The sequence below is a fragment of the Fusarium venenatum genome (assembly GCF_020744135.1).
Source record: "Fusarium venenatum strain MPI-CAGE-CH-0201 chromosome Unknown EDB82scaffold_1, whole genome shotgun sequence".
NCBI classification, from domain to species: domain Eukaryota; kingdom Fungi; phylum Ascomycota; class Sordariomycetes; order Hypocreales; family Nectriaceae; genus Fusarium; species Fusarium venenatum.
The window spans coordinates 7053686-7077395 of NW_027072129.1; the positions used below are offsets into that span (position 1 = coordinate 7053686).

The 23710-nt window shown below is 48.3% G+C and overlaps 5 protein-coding genes across 5 annotated transcripts; 4 read left to right on the forward strand and 1 right to left on the reverse strand.

Moving 5' to 3' along the window:
- The first annotated feature begins 383 nt into the window (after positions 1-383).
- EDB82DRAFT_488914 (uncharacterized protein) lies at positions 384-1393 on the forward strand. Its single transcript, XM_065608340.1, has one exon. The coding sequence runs from the start codon at positions 869-871 to the stop codon at positions 1115-1117; it is 249 nt and encodes an 82-aa protein (XP_065465721.1). The 5' UTR covers positions 384-868; the 3' UTR covers positions 1118-1393.
- Positions 1394-3703: 2310 nt separating this feature from the next.
- On the forward strand, positions 3704-4138 carry EDB82DRAFT_521101 (uncharacterized protein; the record flags this gene model as incomplete). Its single annotated transcript, XM_065609074.1, has 2 exons — positions 3704-3863; positions 4107-4138. 2 exons carry the CDS (start codon positions 3704-3706, stop codon positions 4136-4138), a joined length of 192 nt encoding a protein of 63 aa, XP_065465722.1.
- Positions 4139-12195: 8057 nt separating this feature from the next.
- Positions 12196-14772, reverse strand: EDB82DRAFT_521102 (uncharacterized protein; the record flags this gene model as incomplete). Its single annotated transcript, XM_025729749.1, has 6 exons — positions 12196-12675; positions 12726-12894; positions 12948-13938; positions 14043-14142; positions 14315-14560; positions 14653-14772. The coding sequence occupies 6 exons, from the start codon at positions 14770-14772 to the stop codon at positions 12196-12198; spliced, it is 2106 nt and encodes a 701-aa protein (XP_025588943.1).
- A 3442-nt stretch (positions 14773-18214) lies between these two features.
- On the forward strand, positions 18215-20418 carry EDB82DRAFT_69513 (citrate synthase mitochondrial precursor). The gene is made up of 4 exons (XM_025729748.2): positions 18215-18504; positions 18640-18704; positions 18834-19027; positions 19085-20418. Exons 1-4 carry the CDS (start codon positions 18394-18396, stop codon positions 20125-20127), a joined length of 1413 nt encoding a protein of 470 aa, XP_025588942.1. The 5' UTR covers positions 18215-18393; the 3' UTR covers positions 20128-20418.
- A 1102-nt stretch (positions 20419-21520) lies between these two features.
- On the forward strand, positions 21521-23449 carry EDB82DRAFT_488951 (mitochondrial carrier domain-containing protein). The gene is made up of 5 exons (XM_025729747.2): positions 21521-21851; positions 22006-22164; positions 22217-22313; positions 22373-23045; positions 23102-23449. Exons 1-5 carry the CDS (start codon positions 21576-21578, stop codon positions 23154-23156), a joined length of 1260 nt encoding a protein of 419 aa, XP_025588941.2. The 5' UTR covers positions 21521-21575; the 3' UTR covers positions 23157-23449.
- The last annotated feature ends 261 nt before the right edge of the window (positions 23450-23710 follow it).

Genomic DNA, 23710 nt, shown 5'->3' on the forward strand with positions numbered 1-23710 from the left:
GTGTGGAATTACGAAACGTCGGTCGCTGATGCCCCATCGAAATCGACCTGCCCTTATCCTTGTCCAGTAAAGACAGCCTTTCTCTTGTCGAGCTTTTCCTCGGTCCAGCCTAGGTCCTTCCATGCAGGTGCAGAGCACAGTGTGTGGCGGCGCCGAGCGTGGGGAATGGAAACAAGACGGTAATCTCAGCAGTGGAGGTGCAAAAGGGTTGAGCATTGCATCGCAAGTGCAGTGACAGAGGGTGAAAAAAGAGATTGAGAGGGCCAACCTGCAGCTACACTAGACTCAGATGTAGACTCGAAATCTAAAATTGTCCTGGAGATACAGCACAAGGGGGGCATAACATAAAATGTAAACATTAAAGATGGAAGACTAAGATGAGAAATCTGAAAAAAGTCAATTCAAGGCATGAATCAATTAGGCTACTGCAATTGGTTGCCTTTGTCTCTCATACCTCAAACTGCCTGCTCGTGGCTGACAGCTGATAGCTGACAATGACGACTACCAAATGATACAAAACAATCACGAATTAATCCATGTCGTACATGATAGAGGCGATTTGCCTCGATCTTGATGCAATTTGATACATGGAGAACATTTCCAAATACATCAAGCAATAGGTTCGATGCTACATGGGTTAGGGGAATGTCCGCGGATTGTACTCCCTGATCTTAGCATTTACACCAAAAAAAGTTTCCACCACGGAGCGAGTAATTTTACTTTCCATTATCCAAACTTCCGTATTTTCTCTGCATATTATGCGCTCTAACAAAAAGTCAGCAGCGTCTTATTATACTCAAAAAACTGTAAAACACTGTGTAGCAGATACTAAATCCCATTCAAGACAAGACCCCCGTTTTACAATGGGATGCACATCAGTCTCGGTCCCTTGATTGTTTGGTATTGCCTCACTGCCAGATTTTGCCTCATGATACATTGTACCAGAATATGTACGGATACAGTTCCCAGCCCCTGCTTGACAGCGTATGAACCTACAGAGTACAAAGCCTTTTGGTGTCTTGTGGCGCTTCCTCTTCGCTGGGGGCCCCGGTACCTCTATTGTATGTCATTGCTGGCTGTGGTTGTACCTGGAGTCGAGCTTCCCCAAACCCGCTGAGGGATTTTCCTCCATGAGAGAACTTCCTCCCCTCCCCCATGTGCTCTAGGCTGCTTCTTTTTCCCGCTCCGCTGTGTACTGTAAACTACTGTCCAGGAAAGGATGACGACACTGACTTGTCTATCCCTGGCGGTCAGCAAAATCGCGACTCAAGATACTGGAGAAGGATGGCAATCATGGGCTCCGCTTGTTGAACGATAGGCCAAAGAACGGATTGCCGTTTATGTAAAAGATACTGTATCTCGCCAGCCTTGTTTTTGAGCTGCTGACTGAAGACCCTTAATTATTTTACCTATCCATTGAGGTTACCTTTGGGACTGTACACTGTGATCAAGGTGTTGTTGATGCGTGATGCTGTACCATGACTCGGTGAGCATTCATAACTGCCTCGTGCTGCACAGTACTTCCTTGAATTGTACAATCGCATTGCATTAGGGGCATAGATGATCAAATTTTATCCCAGTTATTTACTCGTGTGAACGGCGTAGAATCGATACACGTTGCGATTTGCGCACCAAGCATGTTGTTCAATTTCCCAATTTCCACTTTTGAAACAGGTAGTAGTAAATAACGAAGCGCGCTGGAGATGTGACATTAAAAGCCGTCCAGTCTGTACAGGAAACACGCAATAAAGTGCATACATATTAACCATACTCTACTCTAATTGCAGCATATTTGAGACCTGCCCCACGCGATCGGCCTCGGAACAGACCAGACTGGGACCGTTGTCTGACAATCTCCAATAGACAGCTTCACAGATCCCACTCGATGACGATTATGCTTGTCGGTTACTCTGCATCATTATCATACTCGATCTAGATTCGCTCGTATTTGGCCTATCAATCATCCAAGGTCTTGTTGGGTTGGCGCTGACACGAGGAATCATGAGGTTATTTTCAAGTTGTACCCTCCTTTCATAAAAGGGTCTAAGTCAAGGCAGGGCCGAGAACGGGATCGCCGTGCTTCGATAGGTGGTCATGATAGTTGCCATTCTATGACAGGCAATCGCACGTATCGTGTGCGACAAGCTTTTTGGTCATGCAGGGCCAAGAGAATCAAGAGGAGAGCGCGCTGCGCTCCCAGTCGCGCAATGGCCTGTTATGACGGAACAGTTCCAGGTTCATATCAAGTAAGGACATCGTCCGGCATCCATCGTTCGCCAAGGCGCAAACGCAAACTGTGACCGCTGGATGACCGTGACAGCCATGGCCTGCCTATCGCGTTATCGGCAGCTGGTTAGCTGGTGAAGCTCTGCCAGCCTTGGCAGCCCGGTCTCGAAGGCTAGGGTGCAGTACAGTGCATGTTATTACAATGCGAGATACACACATACGGTCTGATTCACGACATGGGTGAGCTTCTGCAGGGCCTCGCCTGGGCTGGATCGGCTTGGCTGACCTGGGCCTGTCTGTAAACGACACCGAGGAGATGAGGTTCACACTGGTGCTCTGTAAATGAGCTATCTCGTACAGTACAGTGCAATACACGCGCATGAAGCGCCGCTATTGCAGCGCAGTAGCTAGCGTCCTCGATCTATCGTGCGGGTGAACGCGGGCGAGGCGAGACGAGGCGAGACGATAGGCTGGAATTGAGATTGGGGTGACAGTTCGCACGACGCTGGTGAACTTTACTTGATTACCTTACTTTGCTTTACGTTAGACAAGCCACCCATGGATCTCCAGCCAAAACGGCAGCCTAGCCTCTGTCTCCAAGCCCTGTCCCAACGACCGAGCCCTGCCAAGCGTTAGCGTACAAAAATGCGCACATCAAAAATGCTTGACACAAATACCACGATGCCAATGAACCCCCGCGGTGCAGGGTTGGGGTCGATTGTTTCTGTCAGGCTTGGCCATGTGAGGTATTATTTGGGAGCTTCGCAGCTGGTTGTTCTCTCATGCAGGTGTGCATAAAATTATGGATCATGGTGCAGCAGCCGCGCTTCTAGGAATTTTTCTAGAAGCCGGTGTTTCTATGCTGACCCTCCTCAATCTGCAACTGTTCATCCAATACCAATTCAAGCCTATGACTTCGTGGGACTTGGCCTCCGCTGCCAGCGATCGGGGAAAAAGTCTTGTCGCCCCCTCGGCAAGCAGCCAAGCAAGTTTCCAGGTCCGTGTTTTCCTTGTCGCTCGCTTTCGAGCTTGTAGCGACAAAAAAGCGAAAAAGAAAAAGAGGACCCTGCAAACCCCGTCAGCTTCAGGGCACCCCAGGTCGCGCCCCAGAGTCGCCAATAAACATCCGGACTCTATACGTCATTGGAATATCTTTCTCACTTTAGCTCAACGAAACAGAGTCAAACGCCTAAATGAACAAAGGTGAGACAGTTGGTGGCCAATAACACACGGTACTTGTGTCTGGCATGGCCTAATCCAAGTCGCATTTCATGTCAGCCTCTTGCCCTTTTGCGTGGATTGTTTTTCTGGGTCACCTTGTCACATCCACTCTCCATCGGGTTTGATGTGGGGGGGCCTGTTTAAACTGGGGGACATGATGGTCATGGTCGCTTAGGTTCGCTTTCTTCCGCGGCTTTTTGACACTTTATCAGAGTCGGCGGTTCTTGTCCGCGATTTCCGTTCTCCAGCAAAACCAATGGCCACCTCACATTGGTCGGCTTCGGCTTTCATTGGCGCCGTTGCCTCGGTGTGTCTACTGGTGAGTCCCCACGGACAACTCGCGGTGTACAGTCTTTTACCAGCCACTCTTTCGGTCAATCCCAACTGGGCCATTGACTACCGAAGACGGGGGCTCGGTAAGTCCTTTTCTGGTCATGAACTTGTCAAGCTTGGGATATCTTGAATCGCTGATGGCGGGTCTGTATGTTCTCCAGAGAGTCCCTTCACCGCACTATTTGCCGCGCTCCGTTCTGGCTGTTGCTGCTGCTGTTACTATTTCTCTTTGGACCTCCTGTTCATTCCAGGTTCAGCATCACAGCCAAAGCTTTCTCCGTATTACAGGGTTCTCCAAGAAGCGGTCACTACTAACGTACCGTAAGCCTCATCTCTTGTTCATGTGCATGTACTGTAGTATGTAGTAAGAGTTTATCGTTACTGAATTAATATCCGATGCCTACCTTGTTGTTTCAATATGCCGCCACTTTTTTATTTGACACATCCATTACCCTACATCTTATCACGATACTACTATGTTGTATCCATGTACTGTGCATCTACAGTTTCAGCGCAACGGGAGACAGCCGGTATTACAAACGGGGATATTGAATTCAGCACTAGACAGTTTCTAATCCGTTGTTCCCACTAAACCGCCGACAAGCCAGTTCAGGTTAGATGTAACTTTCTGAAATATTTGCATTATGCGCCCTGCTTGTGTGACTGACTAGCTGACTGTATGTATGTATGTTGTTTTTGCTGTTATTACTGCCTTCTGTAGCTATGTGCTTCCAGAAGGACCCGGCCTGTCTCATCATGTCGCATTGAATCGAACTCTACCCAATCCCCTTTCACGGTTGACGCCAAGTAACGAGGCATTTCTTGACTGCATATTCGTGCATCTTCCCCATCTTTGCCCGGTCCTGGGCGGATCCGGGGTTGCCCGGGAGGCGTTCAGTCTAGGAGGTTGGTGGACTTCCTGAAATTTGTCTACAGCACAATTGGCCACTTGATCGGATGAGGGAATTGACAACCATGAAACTGTACCAAGCAAATAGACTCGACCCAGACTCTTCTACTGCACTGCTATATCGCTCACTCTGCTGGATATTCCCGTCAGGCGCTCCAGGAGTCCAGAGCCATCTAAACTAGGTAGCCATTCACTTGTTGACTCAATGCATTGAGATTAGCCATTTACGGGTAATACCAATGAGCTTATTATTAGACTGGCGCTGATTTCCTCCCGACCTACCTTAGTAGGTAGCATGCGGGATATTGATGACGGGAGCTTAATGTCGAATCTGGAAGTATGTATCAACACCATTCTATTGGCTGCATCTTCCACATCGTGAGTTGTACTCTCCAGTTCCTCCCTCTAGCACAAAGCGTCTTCCATCCCGCGGGAGACAATCTGTGGCATTGGCTCTCATATTTTCTTTCACTCGCCTCACTCTTCTTCATACCTACCTCAGACATAATCCAACCGCGCTATCAACAATATTGCTTCGACTTTCACCCCAGTTCCCTTGGCAACAGTGCACGATTGCGGAGAGATGCTTCCTTGAACAGCCAAGCTTTCTGCTTAGTCGATTCAGGGACCTACGTACGGGCATATGGAGCAATCACGGTGCTACCTCAGCTACGGATACGCTGTGCTGACTTGGACTCCCAGCCTCCGCTCCAGCTTTATTCGTACACACGTACGGAAACTCACTCCGCCATGATAGTCTGGGGTACGACTCTGAAAGCATGGACGTCCTACTCACTCTATGACCCTGCACCGCTTTATGTCTTGATCTGTCATATTTGACACATAGGAAAACAACAGACTCCTGAGTATCGATAGTAAAGGCCAATACCATGCCATTGTCATTTCAACTCCACTGACAGAGCTCTTTCGAGTATGAGTTGGCCTATCAATCAAGCCATGGATAAATTGAAATTGAAGAATAACGGAGTAGGTCCAGCATGATACACATATTTCACTGTCGCTGAGATAATTTGGTATATTGGAATTGCTCCGTCAAAGTCTGAATCTGTTCATGACGGCCTATGTTGCTCTGCATGTCTCACACATGTTTCTTGTCTTTGAGATGACCTTGAAAGAATGGCTTGTTCTCCAAATCCAAACCCCAACAACCCCAAAAGAAATGCAGGGATTTCCTCCAGCCTGCATTAGAAGACCCGCTTGTACCGATCCAAACGATTTTGGCTTGCACGAGACCTTCGGCACTCATGGAGCCGCTGTTGTACCATTGGCTAGCATCGAAGAACATCCCACGCTGTCTGAGTAGCTTCACGATACAGATTGCGCTTTGCTCTCAACTACACCGTACAATGTCAGGGTTCATATGATGACAAGGCATATTCCCATGGAAGTTGCGGCTGCCGTGGTCCAAGAGAGCTGGGTATATTCAGCATATGATAGCATAGACTGCTATCGAAGCCTCACCGGAGGCGGCGACGTGGCTAGGTAGGACCGATAACTCTGGTCTGGTGGAAAACTGGCACGGTGCTCTCGCACCAATGCTCCACTACTTTGAACGCTCGTTCCTGATATCCACTTCTTTTCCCTTCCACTAGCAATAAACTTAGTTCACTTACTAGCCGCGACTGGCCGTGCCATGTCTCCAAGGTCCCAAGTTCCACGGAGTCGAGTGCTCAGCAGAAAGCCCATGCCCTGTCACCGTCGGACATTACTTCCCTCAAAGCAGAGAAACACTAAGCGCCCCAAGCTAGGAGATAGAGGCTCCAGACGCGGTTTTTCTTGGTTTCTTTTTTACGTGTCGCTTGGTTGGCTTCGCCAGTAACCCACCTGTTATCACTTGCGAGTGCCAAATTGCCTCGTTGTTGGCTTGCGCCGGCAAATGAGGCTCTCGCATGCATCGTCTTAGCAGCCAGCTCCCCATGGCAGTCCCCACGACTGCCCCCGTATACATTTGGTATCCTATCTATCCGTGCCGTCATTCCCGAATTGCACCTTCACCTGCTTGATGCCTGTATAATCGCGAATCGGCGAATGCACTAGGCGTTTTGAATATGATGTCAGTGCTGCTCTGAGTCTGGGGCTCCGAAAGGAAATTAGACTGGAGAAGCTGTTCAACGGCTGGGGGACACAGCACTGGCATGTTACCTCAAGGCAGATAGTGCTACCACAGTACATCTGGCCTGAAACGAATCGGTCGGATGTCCAACAATGGTGTGTCCGCCTTTGGTACAATCGGGAATGGCGTCCACGTTACAGTAATATCGAGAGGCATGTTAAAATTACTGGTCCTTGCAATTGCTGTCTACATCTCTCTCATAATCCTGAGACAGGCCAATGACCCTGTCGGCACAAGAGATATTCGCATATTTCATGACAAGTCGCAGAGCAAAGGTAGTATCGAAGCTCTGCCGCGATTTGAATAACACATAGCTGCGCGCCCCTTCTTCAGACCGTAACAGAGCATGGTCAATCGATACATACCTAGTCCTGTACAGTACAGTACGAGGCAGACCGGGATCAGTCCGTTAGTGATCGACGATGGACGTGACTGTAGCGGTCAGTTTCCGATAGTGCTCCGTACCTTTCTTTTACATATCATATGTACGGATATGCGTCTGTCAAAAAGGAGGCTCCATTTCAGAAAGGCTCCACGAGTCTACAAAGGTTGGCGCGAGATTCGATGGAGAAGAATCCATTCTCGCTGGCTTCATAGAATATTTAGCTAGCCTAGTTAAGAGCAGAAAATGGAGCATGCCATGCAATCGTGGATGCACGGATCCGAGTTTTCCAGAGGACCCTGCATCCCATCCCAACAACAAATTCACTCATACAATCAATTCCAAACAATGTATGGATCAAAAAAGCAGGATATGATATCGCTCAAGTTGCAGCGGATGTCTGCATATTACCACGCTGCATCCATGTTGAAACACCATCATAACAGATGCAAAGGCTAAGTGAGACTTGTGACTGACTGACTAACAGTACCACGGAGCCGAAGACATGGATGGACGTGTGTAAAAGCCAAGCATATCGCCAAGCAAGCGTGTGGGTATCCTTGAATCTGTCTTGACCGTCAATCTTCAGGGCGTTGCGCGCCCGGATCATGGTCAGTTCAATACCCGGCTTACAGAGTCGCGAGGCATCAGCTATCCCCAACACCAGTGTATGCCTTTTTATCTCTGTTTACCATTTCTGAGATATTACAGAATGCAGAATACCTGGTGCCCAGACAATTCGGCCTCCCATCGCTCCGAACATGCCAAGATTGCTAAAGTTCAAGAGTGACCGGTTGATGAAACATATTTCCGGTCGTTAAACGAACTATCGCAACCACGATGTCACCAAGATGTTTCGTTTCTGCTACAAACATTGTGATACGGCCAAGATGGGCGTGCGCATACACATGGGGGAGAACAGAGAGAACAGAAAATGTGCCTGCCTGTCTGCCACGCGACGACACTCTTTTTGCGCTGCACGACGCTGCCTACACGCATATTGCAACTTTCCGTATGACCGGAGGTCGTCGTTATTCACTATGAGTATGGCACAGATTGCTATAGTCTATCTTGTGAGCGTTGCGCGCAGCCATGCGTGGTATTACGCGTATTGTCTTGGCTTGCCCGTCTGTTTTCTTTGTCTTGCTTGTTACCTGTCTTACTACAAGAAAGCTGTCGTCACAGCAGTTCTCTGCTTATGCATGTGTTCCGTCGCACAAAAAGAGTACTGGTCACATTGAATTTGGATTGCTGATGCACCTGTATTTCCAAGGACTGAATGCGCCTCAATGGCTGACGACGTGTCCCATCCAAACTTGGATTTCTCGAGACGATCTATTTTCAATTACTTCATGAAGATGGACGGCTCGGTTTCCGATTGCGACGCATGTAAACGAACGTGCATTTTTCCCTATAGCCAAGACGATGCGTGGATCATCCGAGATACCAAGACGGCGACTACCGATTTTCTATGATATGGCCATCAATCGTGCTTGGCTGCTTGGCACGGCTATTTACTTCCAAGACTCTGGGCGCTTGGCTCATGATACTTCACATGATCTAGACTGACGGAAGAATTTAAGAATTTGTTTATGCCTCAAAGATACATATGTATATGCATGTTGAGACTGGGCGACCGCATTACTCATTGTCTAGACCGTTATCGAATGGTGTTGCAATTGAACGTGACGATGGGCAGTTAGTAATAGGGTCCGCCATTCTTCAACACATTTGCTTTTTGAATTGCGCGCTGTAGTCTACTTGCGCAGACTCCTCTTGCTATGGAACTATACTACCTACTATACAATAACTAGTGTGTAATAATTATGGATGACCTGCATGCACAATCAAGGGGCTGACCAGATTGTGGCTCCGTTAATTTCTCAATTGTTTTCCATATCGTGACCGCGATTGAAGGAAAATCGGCGGGTATGGAGTAAGATTACAGCGCGTGCCTTGGGCGTGGGTTTCCCTCCAACCAAGCTATAGCAGGACGGCATATCATTCTGGTTCCAGCTCGGAGTCTTTACTTTAAACTGATGTGTTTTGATGGGCTTCTGATTGGTATGCAGTGGGATATTACGCTGGATCCAAAATGTGGATGAAGAGATCCGCATCACAATTAGTTCCTGCTTAAACGGCTTAGTCTGAAATGTACCTGCATTGGACAAGAGACAACAGACAAAAAGACTGACCGACAGATATTTCTAGTGCTAATTTTAGGGTATCGAGATAATGTCTGGGTACGTCCATACAGATACAGGTAGCAGGTAGCAACGGTAAGTTGACTTACCAACTATGACATCTGTCTTTTACTATAAGCCTAGTCAAGACAGGACCGTCTTGGATGCATTTGTTGTGGATCATGGATGCTATCTATTCCATCTATCCCCTAGGGGCCATTATCTACGTGCATATATTAGTAATTTCGAGGTTGAAGAAAAGGGCAACCAGTCAACAACTGAGTCACTTTACGTACCATGTCTTAAACACCAATAGCATGAACGTAATAAACTGAACCAAAGCTAAACTACATCTCTCGAATAACGACTACTACATACTATCAGCCTCTATAGGTATCCATATCAACACCCATACCTAACTTACCTACGGATACCTACCTAGTCAGGGGAAAAGAAGCCTCGCACTATACCCCAAACGACCCCCATGGGGGTTCGAGAACCTAGCGTAACCTTGTTACGATGCGTTGGCTAAAACCGTGAGATAATAAGGTAATACCAATATGTATTGGATTACATCTCAATGGGAAATCTCTCGGTCAATTGCTAGTCAGGGCCATCGGGTACCATGACTCCCCCCAAGTGCGACTTGGGGAGGAATTCCGTTGACTGTCTGTCGATCCTTGCGTTGAAACAATTAGAGTAACACTGCCATGCATTGAAAGCGCGCTCAGCTCAACTACCGACGGTGGTGATGGTGGTGGTGTTGTCGATCGTCGTTTCCATTCTATATGTTACTGGGTGATGATTAGTTCAAGACTTGAACCGCCGTGAATGATCAATAGCCCATCTTGGCATGTCCCAGTTTGGTCATGGCTCGGAGAATCAGGAAAGGCTGGACTGTCTCTAGGTCTTATCACAAGAGGCGGTGCGACGATCTGTATCGTATTGATGTGATACTAATAAGGTCAGCTGAGATTGGGAATGCAGGGAGATGAGAGCCCGTCGAAGACTTGATGAGATTAATGTCGTGGCTGATTTGTTGTTCGAGGTTGATGATTATGATTGTTGCTACAGGGTAGACCACTCGACGGGTTTGAGTTGTGTCGAAGCGGGTAGTATGGTAAAATTACATGCTGTATTTGACCTATTGAGATAAAGTGTAGGTATATATAAATTCGTTTACATTAAATCAGTGTTTGTAAACATGCTAATGCTGTGACTTGGCCGAATGTTCAGAGGTAAGAGATTTGGCTAGATATGTGCTGACAACGACTAGTTGAGCTCACGCCCACACAGGAAACTCATTTTGGTCAACAGTTTCCTATTGTGGGATCGATATATATTTATATGTAGTTATATTATGTACAGAATGAATTTAGACGGCCACTCATTGTAACTTATTGTCGTCAGCAGAGAATTTGCAGAACTCAAAAAGATTAAGAGTACGTCCCGAACGAATCCTGTAACACTGTAAAGAGATACAAGCAAACAACGTTTCTTACTGCGTTTGATTGCAATGAAAGAGGAATGCATTAGGAGTTATAGCTCGATGCGCAGGTAATGAAGGGGAGCTCTATAACCTCATCAGCTTGCGTAGTGCTCGAGTTCCCAAAATTCACCTCATCGCTTTATGGCTTCGTTCTCAAGCTCATCAAGCCGGCAATCAACATCAAGCAACAATACACGTCGGCACAAGGGCAATATCCAAATATAGCCAACAAAGATAGTAACAAATAGGATAGTAGTTGCAATATGTCTATCTAACAAATCTGATCTGTCACGAGAAGTTCACCGCCCAGTCGACAACCAAGCCCACAATATGTTACTCAGTCCCCCTTTCCTCCACCGCCACAATCTATGGAAACACAAAAAATCTGTAACAACCCCCCATTGACCTACAGAGATTTCCATTGACGACATCCTTTATACGCACTCTGAAGCGGTTCAAAAATGGGTGCAATACCGGCTACCCTGGAGACGGATATGAGAAAACTCAACGTGAACACAACGTAGTTATGCTCATGTACCTGATGCAGTATACAATGATAAAATGCAAGCAAGCAGAAAGTCACTTTCAGTCATCTTCAACCTGTATAAGGCCTGTTCAGTTGAAACTTCCAACCCATACCATCACTCCTGTGAACAACAGCAAACTGATATCCCTTTCGTATCATCGAATCAACAGTTGGGGTGCTCTCGCCAAAGCTCAAATTGACAAAGGCAGAGACAAAAGAAAAATGCGACTAAGTTTGCGCATATAGTTAGGATAGGTTGCAAAGTTGCGTATGGGTTTGTGGCGGACTCTGCCTGAGTTGTAGCTTACGAAACATCACACCAAAAGCATCTCCATGCCCGCCAAGGCTTAGTATTAGATTCACGACGCTCGCTTTATCAACAAGTGACCAAGCATACAAGTGTCGAGCTTTAGCGACAAACACCACGAACTGTTGGGGCAGCATATATTCAACATTGGGAGAATATGTGTGAAACATCAAATAACTTTTCATTTGCGGAGCTGCCGAAGCTACGCGATCGTCTGACCCTCATTAACTAATAAAACACGTTTGATCAACACTGCGCCTATGCAAAGCCAGTTGGTTGCATGCTTAATGCAATGCAATGCAAGAAACCGTACCGCAAGGTCCATTCCTTGGACGGCACTTTTGGAAACAAATTGCCAACGCCATTATCCCCATGGACGAGAGCAAACATATAAACAAGTAATAAATCGAGAACCACCCTCCCATTTCCGTACCCGGGGTATCATTTAACTAACTGTGCGTATCCCTCCCATGAAAATGCGTTTTTAGTTGGTTGGGTCGGGGAATGAGAAGCCAGCAGGAAAGTTGGGCATGCCGTTGGGTAACGTGCCAATACCAAAGGGGAACGAAGAATTCAAGCCCTGTCCTTCTTGAGGAAGGTCACGGTGATCGTCTCTACGATGGTGGCTGCCGCTGTTGCTGCCGCTGTTGCTGCCGTTATCTCGGCTTCGGCGCCATCGAGAGAGGTCCTCGTCACGGTTGCGAGTTGACTTGGGCCCGTTGCTACCACCCTTGTCTGTCTGCATGCGCCGGCTGATGGCCTTGGATGACACTCCTGCTCCGATCTCAATATCGGGCTCCTCCACCGACAAACCACTTTCAATCGGTCGTCCGCCGCTACCACCATAGGGCGCGGTCAACATCCATTTGCGATCGGCCTCCGTCAACTTATGGATAGGGATAATGCTAACGCCCGTCGAATAGTCGCTGCAATCCCGAGGACCAAAACCAACACCCCAACGAGTCTGACAAAATTAGCTCATGTTACAATACAAGACAAAGAAGAGGCACTTACACGAAGAGGCACTTCCAAGTTACGGGAATCCTCGGTGCCCTGCTTAGCGGCGACAGCGTCCTGTCGGCTTAGCATCTTGACGAATGCATGCCGCTTGTCCTTGTTTACGATGCATGTTTGCACAGTACCAAAACGACCAAAGATGCCACGCAGTTCGCTCTCAGAGCAACTAGTTTTTACGGTTAGTGTACTTCACATATTGCAGAGCCGAGAAACACCTACGTGACACCGCCGACAAAAAGTGTTCGGCTAAAAACTTTGATGTGTCCGGATGGGAGGTTTGTGTCGTACTCAACCCACTTCTCAGCTGGGCCTTGGTCGTGAAGGGGAGTTTCACTTCGGCCTCGGTGACCGTGAGGGCTACGCTGGCGATAATCAGCTCCATGGCGATCATCCTGGCGGCCGCGGTTAGGAGAGTCACGACCATAGTCTAGGCGATCACGTCCATTTCGAGGCGAGCCGCGAGCACCCCAGCCACGATCGGGGGATCGCGAGCGAGAGCGTCCATTATATCTAGGAGGAGACCTTGTATGGCCGTACCCCGGTATGCGCGAATCGTCTGGCTTGCCTACAAGAGCACCCCATGCAGGCTGAGCAGGAACGGGAGGGTTCTGAGCATATGGCATAGATTGCTGAACCGGGGGAGCGGCACCACCTACGGCAACGCCAGTCATGCTCTGGATCAGAGCAGGAATTTTATCAAATGGAACACCTTGGTCAGCCAGCGCCTTGATCAACATGATCTGCTGCTGGGCTTTTGGATCAAGGCCAAGACCAGGGGCTGCAGAAGCGGCTCCAGCCAAGGCCCCGTTGAGCGGGTTAGGGGGCGGGTTACTCGGATTGTTTATAGGAGAGCCTCCATATCCATTTTGGGCCGCCATGTGCGGGATACCGTACGGCATAGAAGGCATAGGAGGCATGCTCACAGGCTGAGATGCCGAGGGATACGATACGGGCGGCATAGCAGATGACACTGGCTGAGGTGTCCCAGAAGCAGGCATATTATACGATGCTGTAGGAGCTGGCATAGGGGGGTTAGCCGGGGGAGCACTCGTATTTTGACGAGCGATGTTAGCTAGAGCCTCGAGAATAGATGTACCACTAGCGGCTGGAGGAGCAGCGGGTGCTGAAGGAGCAGGAGTAGCAGAAGCGCTGCCTCGAGCTGAACCGAGAGCGTTCGCAGGTGGGCTACCAGGAGGAGTTGTCGACTCATCTATAACATCACATGTGTTAGACTACATGCTCATACCAGACAACGAAGCATTGCCGCATGAGCGGAAAACGCCAAACGAGATGCTACTTTTGTGGAAAACGTACTTTGCGGTGGTGCGTTGAGCTTTTCTTTGAAAGACTCGAGCATTGGTGTAGGGAATGTCTGACCCTTCTCCCAGATGTCAAGGAGTTTCTTAATCTTGTCCTACACAGTGGACTATATGTGAGTTACGATCCAAAATAATAGTACGGGTCAAATATGTCAAGAAGCGAGACGGATTCCAGTGAGGGCGGTTTGCAAGGTGCTCCACGATGCTTGGTATATGCACAGCACTCGCGAATTCCCGGCTACAAGGATAGTTGTCAAATATGCGTACCTTTTGCTCTTTGGGGGCGGATTGCAGAATGTCATTCATCAAAACAGGCATGAGTTCTGTCACTCGGTTGACGCCAGCGGCATAGGTTCCATCCGGAGCAGAGCTGTCTATTGCCTGCGCCTGCGACTTGGCTTGTTCGAGCCATTTTCGGGTTACAGAGTCTACGACGTAGAGTACCCCCAACTTGTGTGTTCCAGGAGCCTTCTTGAAATGTGTAAAGATTTTTTGAATAAGGACTGATTCAGACTGCAAGGACGAGTAGTTAGTATTTGATTTGATTGGCTTGGCGAGTAAACCAGCAAATGCAAAAATGCAATGCGTGCTTGGTGGAATCTTACCTGAATGTTGGAAACGCAAAGCGAAGTCAAACTGGTGATGCGAGATCCAGATACGCCTGGTGGTTTAAGATTGAGCATGGCCTGAAGGCCAGCCTCTAAGTCCGCGACAGCGGAAGCCATGATGATTTGGTTTGGTTTGGATTGCGGTAACGCAGTGCAGGTATGTTGTTTGCGGTAGACTAGTCCACGAACTACGCGCGATGCCTCAAGATGCACTCCAGAAAGGTCCGAGAGAGCGAAAATCCAGAAGTGGGCGTCACCACTTGCGATAAAATGCTTGCAGCACGGAAGAGGAGCAAAGTGAGATAGCAGAAGAAGAATATATCCCCCGGCGCAAAATTTCTTTGCTGATGTTCAGGTACGAAGAAAAAGCTTAAGCGGGTCCTTCCTTAGGTGGGCGGGCAGAGATTTTTTTTTTTTTTTTTTACGCAGTCGCGACCGGCGGAGAAGTAGTACGAGAGCAGCCCAACAAATAAGGTAGGTACGTAGGTTATCAGCTGAAGATCTGCGGCGCAAAATAATACAAGCGGAGGCAGGCCTCAAGAGTACGATACGGTACGACTTGTGCGATAAAAAGCTCTTCTACTGTTTGTTTGTTTGCGTCAGAAGCGCGACGAGCGAGTCACAAGATTGTGCAGCGGCACAAAGAGCCAAGCCAGACCTAATAGGCAGAGAGATAAGACTGTCCTGTCCTGTCCTGTTGGTCAGAGCAAAGAGGTTTGTCAGTCTCGGGAGACAAAAAGTCGAGAAATAAATGAATAAAAGCACGTGAAACAATTTCTGGACTAGCAGCACAGAGAAGTCGTTGTCGTTGTCGTCGTCGAGAGTTCACTCTGATGAGGTGATGTGATGAATGTCGCGAACGGAGGACGAGATGGAGTGAATGATGAAGTGGGAGGAGAAAAGCTGAGGCGAGTGACCGTGACAGGTGGGGCAGCCCTTTTAACACTTCCTTGCCAAAACCCTCTCCCGTTCCGCTGTTAGTTTATCCGGTGTCAGGGAAAAAAAATCTTGAATGACAGAACATCAAAGTCACGTGAAAGTAATAAACCAAGCAGTAAACCGATAGCCTCAGTCATTCGTTGCTGGACGTGGACTTCACTTCTCAAAAGACAGTCAGTGTTGTTAGTTTGCTAACATTCTTCAGATTTCAAGTGCGTCTTTGTTTAGCTCTTATAATAGCCCCTACTCAAGGTGGTAGCTGTTGCCTTCCCTTGTCTAACGTATTATATCCGTGCTGAATCCGCATCAAGTTCCGTGTTAGTGCGTGATAGAGCCTTGACCAACAGAAACAAACATGGTCAAAGACCATTCTCAAAGGGAAGGCAATCCCGTAACAGCTCGATTTCAAGTTCAGTTTACATATCATGTACGTAAAAAAGTAGTCAAGGGCACACGCCTGGTCTAAACACCGCTGCAATAAAGGAGACTTTCTGGTATCAAATGCACCATGCACATCGTAGGCGCCGGGACTTTAGAAGCGGTTGGTGAAACAGATAGCTAAATATTAATAATATAATCCCAAGGGCCCACGGCACATACGCCATGATTTTAGAACACATGACAGAAATTGACAAGAAATGCCAAGCTACTTTATTCCCAAAAGACGGTATCACAAAGGAGATCATAAGTCAGGAGTAACCGATGTTGGTGGTTCACAACCAGCCAAGGTGACCGGGCGATCGGAAATACCGATTCGAGTTGAGTGTTTGAAAGAAACAGGGCACAAACAAGGCCTCACAGTCCAATTGTGGAAAGCATTGTCCTCCTCTCGAACTCGGGTGGCTATCAAAAACTTTCGGATGATCAGTACGGTAAATGAAACCATCAGTTATCCGGTGGAATGGGAGCTTCGGGACTCCGAAGTTCTGCGGCGCTCAACTCGGAGGCCCGGCGATGGGGCATCGTGGTTGCCGGGCGACTTTGCTAAGAAGTTGGTTATGCTAACTTACTGACCGCTGAAGTGAGACTAAACACGAAGGAGCATCGGTGGTTCATGATATTTAGTCTTCTGCACCCTCTGTCACACCCTAGGTAACAGGCTCTATCTGGCCCTATCCGTTGCATCAAGTGTCAATGTTTAACAACCCATCTCAGGGTCTGACGTCAAATTTTGACAACTGCCAGCATGACCGAGGTCCCCCGAAGCATGAGCCAAAGAGAGTGATCCGTTGGGATGCTATCCCCACTTCAGTGGAGCCAAACAATATTTCTACTATGTACGGTGCATTATCATAGATGGGATAACCGGAAAACAAGCGACTAAGCGAACAGCAGCCCAATAGCTCCGGAGTTGTCATGATGGACCTGGACTCGACAGAAAATGTAAATAAACAATGGACAATAGGAATAAAACCTTGTTGGATAGATGTCGAATTGACATTTGCGCTACTTTAAGTTAGGTTCTGATAGTCACTTGTAGACATCCATGGTAAAGAAACAATGAATCTGGTGCCGAGATGCAGCCGTAAGCCATCTCTCTTTTGGTTTGAATCAGATCGAAGCTACGGAGAACCAGACCTGTAAATTGGTTGGTTGGTTGGGGTCCCATCCTTTTTATTTCTTTGTTCGGTCATTTGGGGGCTTGAACTTGAAGTGTATCGAATTGGAGGAGGCGGGCAACGGGAGAGGAGGGACAAGGATTGGACCGAAATTTTGGGGCTCGTAGGTTGGGGTGGCCCCGCGGTAGATGCTCCTCTTCAGCAGTAGCACAGTTATTTTTTTCCTGGCCTGTGCAACCTCATCAAAAGAAGAGGACAGCATGGCAATGAATGGATCCATCCGATAGTACTCTAGTATGTACCTTAGTAGCTTTGTTATACATATGTATATCCGATGAGGCACTCCGAGTTACTTGGGAGAGCCTACAAGTGGTAGTTTTGATAACAACAAAAAGTATTGGCAAATACTACCTACCCAGCAAACAATTGATGACGGAATGATAGCTGGGCACGTCAAAAAGAGGGTGCTGTGCTTTGCTGTAGCGAGCTGTAGCGAGCTCTGATGTGATGTAATGTGATCGAGACAACTAACCTTAGTACCGTATCATTGCTCAGATTAGTTTGCACTGCACTGAACCAAAAGTCAGCTCTCAAACACGCAGTGACCTCAGCTAAGAATGGCCTGGAGCTCTGAACCTGCCCCGCAGAGGTACACCATACAAGCTATAGGTAGCTGTCGAAATGTCGTCTTCATGACAGAAGCCAAAGAAAAGAAAATAACAACGGTTGTCCCCAGAAACAACACAACACCCCTGACAAGCGAGGCAGAGGCACATAAGAGAGAAAAAATGTGTTAGGCGACCCCCTGTAAATCCGTCAATGTAGAGGGAAAACTGGGCTATCTGCCCCATAAGTCCCGCTCCGCTTGATGCTTCATCCATCCATGACCCCCCGTACCCCCGGTCCCCGAAGTTCTGAATGAGACCTAGCCTGGGCCTGGACGGTTAAGGCAAAGAGGTAAAGGTACTCGCAGCTAAGGTAGAGCCAAGGTGAGAGGCAATGTCACAGTAAGGTAATTTTTGTGCATCCCTCCATCAAGTCCCGTTCTGAGGTGCCTGCCTGCGCCTTTTTTTGACCTATTGTCTTGTCTTGTCCTGTCTTGGCTTACCTTGCCTGAACTACTTCTTCTTCCTCCCCATAACTTTTCTCCCCTCCACATCCTTCATATACCTCTCTCCTTCCCTCCGGCACACCCGCCTGTTTCTTGTCTCTTCGTCTGCATATTCATCCTCCCTTCACAATGGCTTCAGTCGCTCGTCTCAGCAACGCTGCCCTCCGGGCTTCCCTCCGTTCTTCTCCCGTCAATGGCTCTGCCTTCAACGCCATTCGATGCTACTCCGCCAAGACCCAGGTATGTTTTGTTTAACCTCGGATAAAGTCGAGTCCTAGAATCCTGCTACCCACGAACGTCACGACCCATTGGCAAACACAAAGGTAGCCAGGACACGATACAAGAACAGCATGCTAACCATTGTCAACCTCATAGACCTTGAAGGAGCGATTCGCCGAGCTTCTGCCCGAGAAGATTGAGCAGGTCAAGGCCCTCCGAAAGTCAGTCGCATTCTTTTCCCTCGGTTCAATGTTGGCCGAAGCTTGGATCCACCCTGAGCCTCATGCCTACTTTTGCGAATCGAGGACAAACCTACAATCAATTGAACTTTCAAGCTAACGTTCTCGCAGGGAGCATGGTTCCAAGGTTATTGACAAGGTCACTCTTGACCAGGTCTACGGTGGTGCCCGTGGCATCAAGGCCCTCGTTTGGGAGGGTTCCGTCCTCGACTCTGAGGAGGGTATCCGATTCCGTGGCAAGACCATCCCCGAGTGCCAGGAGCTTCTCCCCAAGGCTCCCGGTGGCAAGGAGCCCCTTCCTGAGGGTAAGTAGAATTTGTTCGCCGAAATGTACGCTATCAATGCTAACACGAACTGCGCAGGTCTCTTCTGGCTTCTCCTGACCGGTGAGGTCCCTACTGAGCAGCAGGTCCGCGACCTCTCCGCTGAGTGGGCTGCCCGCTCCGATCTCCCCAAGTTCGTCGAGGAGCTCATCGACCACTGCCCTACCGACCTCCACCCCATGGCTCAGTTCTCCCTGGCCGTTACTGCTCTCGAGCACACCTCCAGCTTCGCCAAGGCCTACGCCAAGGGTATCAACAAGAAGGAGTACTGGGGCTACACCTTTGAGGACTCCATGGACCTCATTGCTAAGCTCCCCAACATCGCTTCTCGTATCTACCAGAACGTCTTCAAGGGCGGAAAGGTTGCTCCCATCCAGAAGGACAAGGATTACTCCTTCAACTTCGCCAACCAGCTTGGCTTCGCCGACAACGCCGACTTCGTCGAGCTCATGCGTCTTTACCTGACCATCCACACCGACCACGAGGGTGGCAACGTTTCTGCCCATACCACTCACCTTGTCGGCTCTGCTCTCAGCTCCCCCTTCCTCTCTCTCGCCGCTGGTCTTAACGGTCTTGCCGGTCCCCTCCACGGTCTTGCCAACCAGGAGGTCCTTAACTGGCTCACCGAGTTCAAGAAGTCTGTTGGCGATGACCTTAGCGACAAGGCCATCACTGACTACCTCTGGTCCACCCTCAACGCCGGCCGTGTCGTCCCCGGTTACGGTCACGCCGTTCTCCGAAAGACCGACCCCCGTTACATGGCTCAGCGCACTTTCGCTCAAGAGAAGATGCCCAACGACCCCATGTTCAAGCTCGTCTCTCAGGTCTACAAGATCGCCCCTGGTGTCCTCACCGAGCACGGCAAGACCAAGAACCCCTACCCCAACGTTGACGCCCACTCCGGTGTCCTCCTCCAGTACTACGGTCTCACTGAGGCTAACTACTACACCGTCCTCTTCGGTGTCTCTCGTGCCATTGGTGTCCTTCCCCAGCTCATCATTGACCGCGCTCTCGGTGCCCCCATCGAGCGACCCAAGTCTTTCTCCACTGACAAGTGGGCTGAGCTCGTCAAGAAGCTGTAAACGATTTAGAAGCAAAAGGGAAAAAGAAGGTGATGGGAGGGTTCTGCCCAAGAAATGGACAGAATGGATTGCCGAGTCAATGGCATTTGTACAACACAATGGGACTGTTTTAGTTTAGTAATGAGCAAATCGTCGCTGGAGCGCCGATTGAAATGAAATGATTTGACAGTTAATCTGCAATATCTATCTTGTCTATGAATCCATTGTCTGTGTTGCGTGTTACAATTGAGAATTTTGCAACTGTTAATTGGTCTTGTTGTCATCGCTGGTGGCCAGCTTTTCTTCGAATCGTGACGGTTTGTTCTAAAGCCTCATTGAATCGGGTTGGTTGACCCCCACGAAAAAAAAAGTACTGTACCTGCCTCAGCCTCTATAGTATACAACTCACCAACAGGATATGCTTGCTCCTTATTAAATATCCAAGCATAAACTCTGTTTTGCTCAGTAATAGGATAGAAACCCTGTATCATAAAATACGAGGAGAGTTGTTCACTCATAGGTAGGTCAAGTAATGTAGGTAAAGTAAAGTCTCGGTGAGAGATAACGCCGACAAAATCTCCATGCAGACAGGGACGCCAGCTCTCAACAGTTGAGTGGAGGAGGGGCGTTGAGAGCTCTTCCGATTTGGCGCCACAGGGGAAAACTCGAATAGAAATGGAGGTGAGAGCTGCGATCTTCGGGGGTGGCTGATATTGTCGAATGAGGAGCTAGAAGGATTCGGGTGAGGCTGGATGGAATTCTTTGTTGGAACTGCATGTTTTCAAGGTGAAAATGGACGTCGGTTGTTTGTGTGCTTCTTTGAAGATCGGTGGTGAATAAAAGCTGTTGAGGAGATGTTTTGAGCTCGAAATATGCTTATAGCCTCAGCACAACACCTGTAATGGAAGCATTGTGACTGAACTTTGCTACTACAGACGTGGAGAGCTTCAGCAGTGATGGTGGCGTGATAGCTATAATAAATCTTTTGAGCACAGAGTAAAAAAACATGTTCGTTACACTCTAGATATATCCATAATCACAAGCAAATTTTTTCTCTCTCCGTCTTCTACTTCCGTCGGTCTTCTTTTTGCCGGTCATTGAACCCCAGGACATCCACCCCCGGATTTCGATTTCGACTTCACATGAGTGATCCAGCTCAAAACCGATCTTATCTCGGTTTACGAGCTGTCGGCTTGGAATAATGGTGCACAACAGGCGAAAAGTTCCGTGAAGCGCCATTCGAGTTATATGTGAGACAAAGGTCAGCATTGCAGATTAATTACAATCATTGTTTTCTATTGGCGTTTTCTCCCTTGTATCAAGAACAGGTAGTGCGGTGTAAGCTGTACTGGTTTCCAGCGGTTGAATAGCGTCGTCAGCCTTATAAACGTGCTGTCCATAGCTTTCCCTTCCCCTCATCAGCAACGGAATGGCAACCGAAACACATGCAAAACAATATGTGACTGACTATGTGCCTAAAACTTACTGAGAATAACTCAATTCTTGATTCGGGTCTTCTCGCGCATGCGCATGTCCATACCCATTTGAACCTCGGCCATCGACCTCCGCAAATCCATCCATCCCCATTGTTCGTACATATTTCCCTTCCGTTTATCGGGTACTTCTCCAGGCGGCTTCTCCCCCTCCCCAAGCTTATTTTCCTCTGCTCAGCTTTTAGCTCAGCACTTTTCCCTGCCCATTCAACTATTTTTATTGGATCTGACTCAGCATCCATCAAATCTACAGTACGTACCTCCCCCACACAGCCTTCTCAGCACACGCCTATAGCTTTATCTCCCCTCCCCTTCTCTTCCCCTTTCTTCCCTTCTACAACCTCTTGCGAAGCATCCATCAACTTTCAATCCCCTCAGCGAAGAAGCACCCTAATCCCTTGGTCAGGGCCCCTTATTTTACGACACTCCCAAAGCTATGGCTACCATTCGTACCGATCTTCCAGGCCCCATCGGGGATAAGAAGCTGGAGAAGAAGCCCATCAAGTTCTCCAACTTGCTTCTGGGCGCTGGTCTCAACCTTTTCGAGGTTACCACACTCGGTCAGGTAGGCTCAACTTAATACAGAATGAAGAGGTCATTTGCTTACGCCTTGATAGCCTTTGGAAGTAGTCAAGACCACTATGGCAGCGAACAGAGGCGACAGCATGGCTACGGCTTTGGGACGCGTATGGGCCCGTGGTGGTCCTCTGGGCTGTAAGTGATAGTCCTCAGACCAACACCTACCTGTCATCTTGCTAATACACAGCCTGCAGTCTTCCAAGGCCTCATCCCCTGGGCTTGGATTGAAGCCTCCACTAAGGGTGCTGTCCTCCTTTTCGTCGCTTCCGAGGCCGAATACTACGCCCGTGCCGCCGGTGCCTCCGAGTTTGGTGGTGGTATCCTTGGTGGTGTCACTGGCGGTGTCGCCCAGGCTTATGCCACTATGGGTTTCTGCACCTGCATGAAGACAGTCGAGATCACTAAGCACAAGCTCGCTGCCTCCGGTGTCAAGCCTCAGACCACCTTCCAGACCTTCGCAGAGATCTACCGCAAGGAGGGTATTCGTGGTATCAACAAGGGTGTCAACGCCGTCGCTATCCGCCAGATGACCAACTGGGGTAGCCGTTTCGGTCTCAGCCGTCTTGCCGAGGGTTGGATTAAGTCCCTTACCGGTAAGAAGGAGCACGAGAAGCTCACCCCTGGTGAGAAGATCATTGCCAGTGCTCTCGGTGGTGGTCTCAGTGCCTGGAACCAACCTATTGAGGTTATCCGTGTTGAGATGCAGAGTAAGAAGGAGGATCCCAACCGTCCCAAGAAGATGACTGTTGGCAACACCTTCAAGTACATCTACGAGAGCAACGGTATCAAGGGTCTGTACCGTGGTATTGCTCCCCGTATTTCTCTGGGAGTTTGGCAGACCGTCTGTATGGTTGCATTTGGCGACATGTAAGTGCTGCCCACATCGCTCACTTTTCTACCGATACTAACCGCGTCCACTACAGGGCCAAGGCTTATGTTGAGAAGGTGACCGGCGAGGCCGTTACCGCTAAGCATTAGAAGGCGTTTTGGGAAATTTGGTTTCAAAATTCTGCTCGTGGTGAGCTCGATGCATGGGATTGTCTTTGGTTCAAAAATCTTCTGATATGATAACATGAGTTTGTAAAATGGCTTGTGTTGAGGGTCGCGCACATCACGTATTTGAGACGACCAACAAGTTGACAGTTGTTTGAACATGAAATAGATAAAAATAATTGCGCAATCTATTATGACCTATTCCAATTAGTGACAGAGAGTCAATCGCTAAAACCCCAATATGATGGTTAGCTACTGCAAGTCAAAACACTTCCCCTAGTCTAGTATGTTCCCATTATAGATTACTGTTGCACTATTGGGGAATTTCTGTGAAGCTTGCATCTCTTTTTAGATTGTCAGCGAGCCGCTATAAATAGATTGTTATTATATAACTCTAATAAGATAGTTAAACTGTTGTTTTATATATATTACTTTATCATTATTATTAGTTATCCTATTAAGTAGACTTTTTTTCGTATAAATTAAATATTAAGTTTTAAAATCTTTTATATTTCATTTAAAGTTGTTATAAAATTTAA

Excerpts from the sequence above, each read along its gene's own strand:
- EDB82DRAFT_488914 (XM_065608340.1), top strand. The coding sequence starts at position 869 with ATGCACATCAGTCTCGGTCCCTTGATTGTTTGGTATTGCCTCACTGCC.
- EDB82DRAFT_69513 (XM_025729748.2), top strand. The coding sequence starts at position 18,394 with ATGGCTTCAGTCGCTCGTCTCAGCAACGCTGCCCTCCGGGCTTCCCTC. Across the intron at positions 18,505-18,639 it reads GCTACTCCGCCAAGACCCAG|ACCTTGAAGGAGCGATTCGC; the intron begins GTATGTTTTGTT and ends TCAACCTCATAG. Across the intron at positions 18,705-18,833 it reads CAGGTCAAGGCCCTCCGAAA|GGAGCATGGTTCCAAGGTTA; the intron begins GTCAGTCGCATT and ends ACGTTCTCGCAG.
- EDB82DRAFT_488951 (XM_025729747.2), top strand. The coding sequence starts at position 21,576 with ATGTGCCTAAAACTTACTGAGAATAACTCAATTCTTGATTCGGGTCTT. Across the intron at positions 21,852-22,005 it reads CAGCATCCATCAAATCTACA|GGCCCCTTATTTTACGACAC; the intron begins GTACGTACCTCC and ends TCCCTTGGTCAG. Across the intron at positions 22,165-22,216 it reads AGGTTACCACACTCGGTCAG|CCTTTGGAAGTAGTCAAGAC; the intron begins GTAGGCTCAACT and ends ACGCCTTGATAG.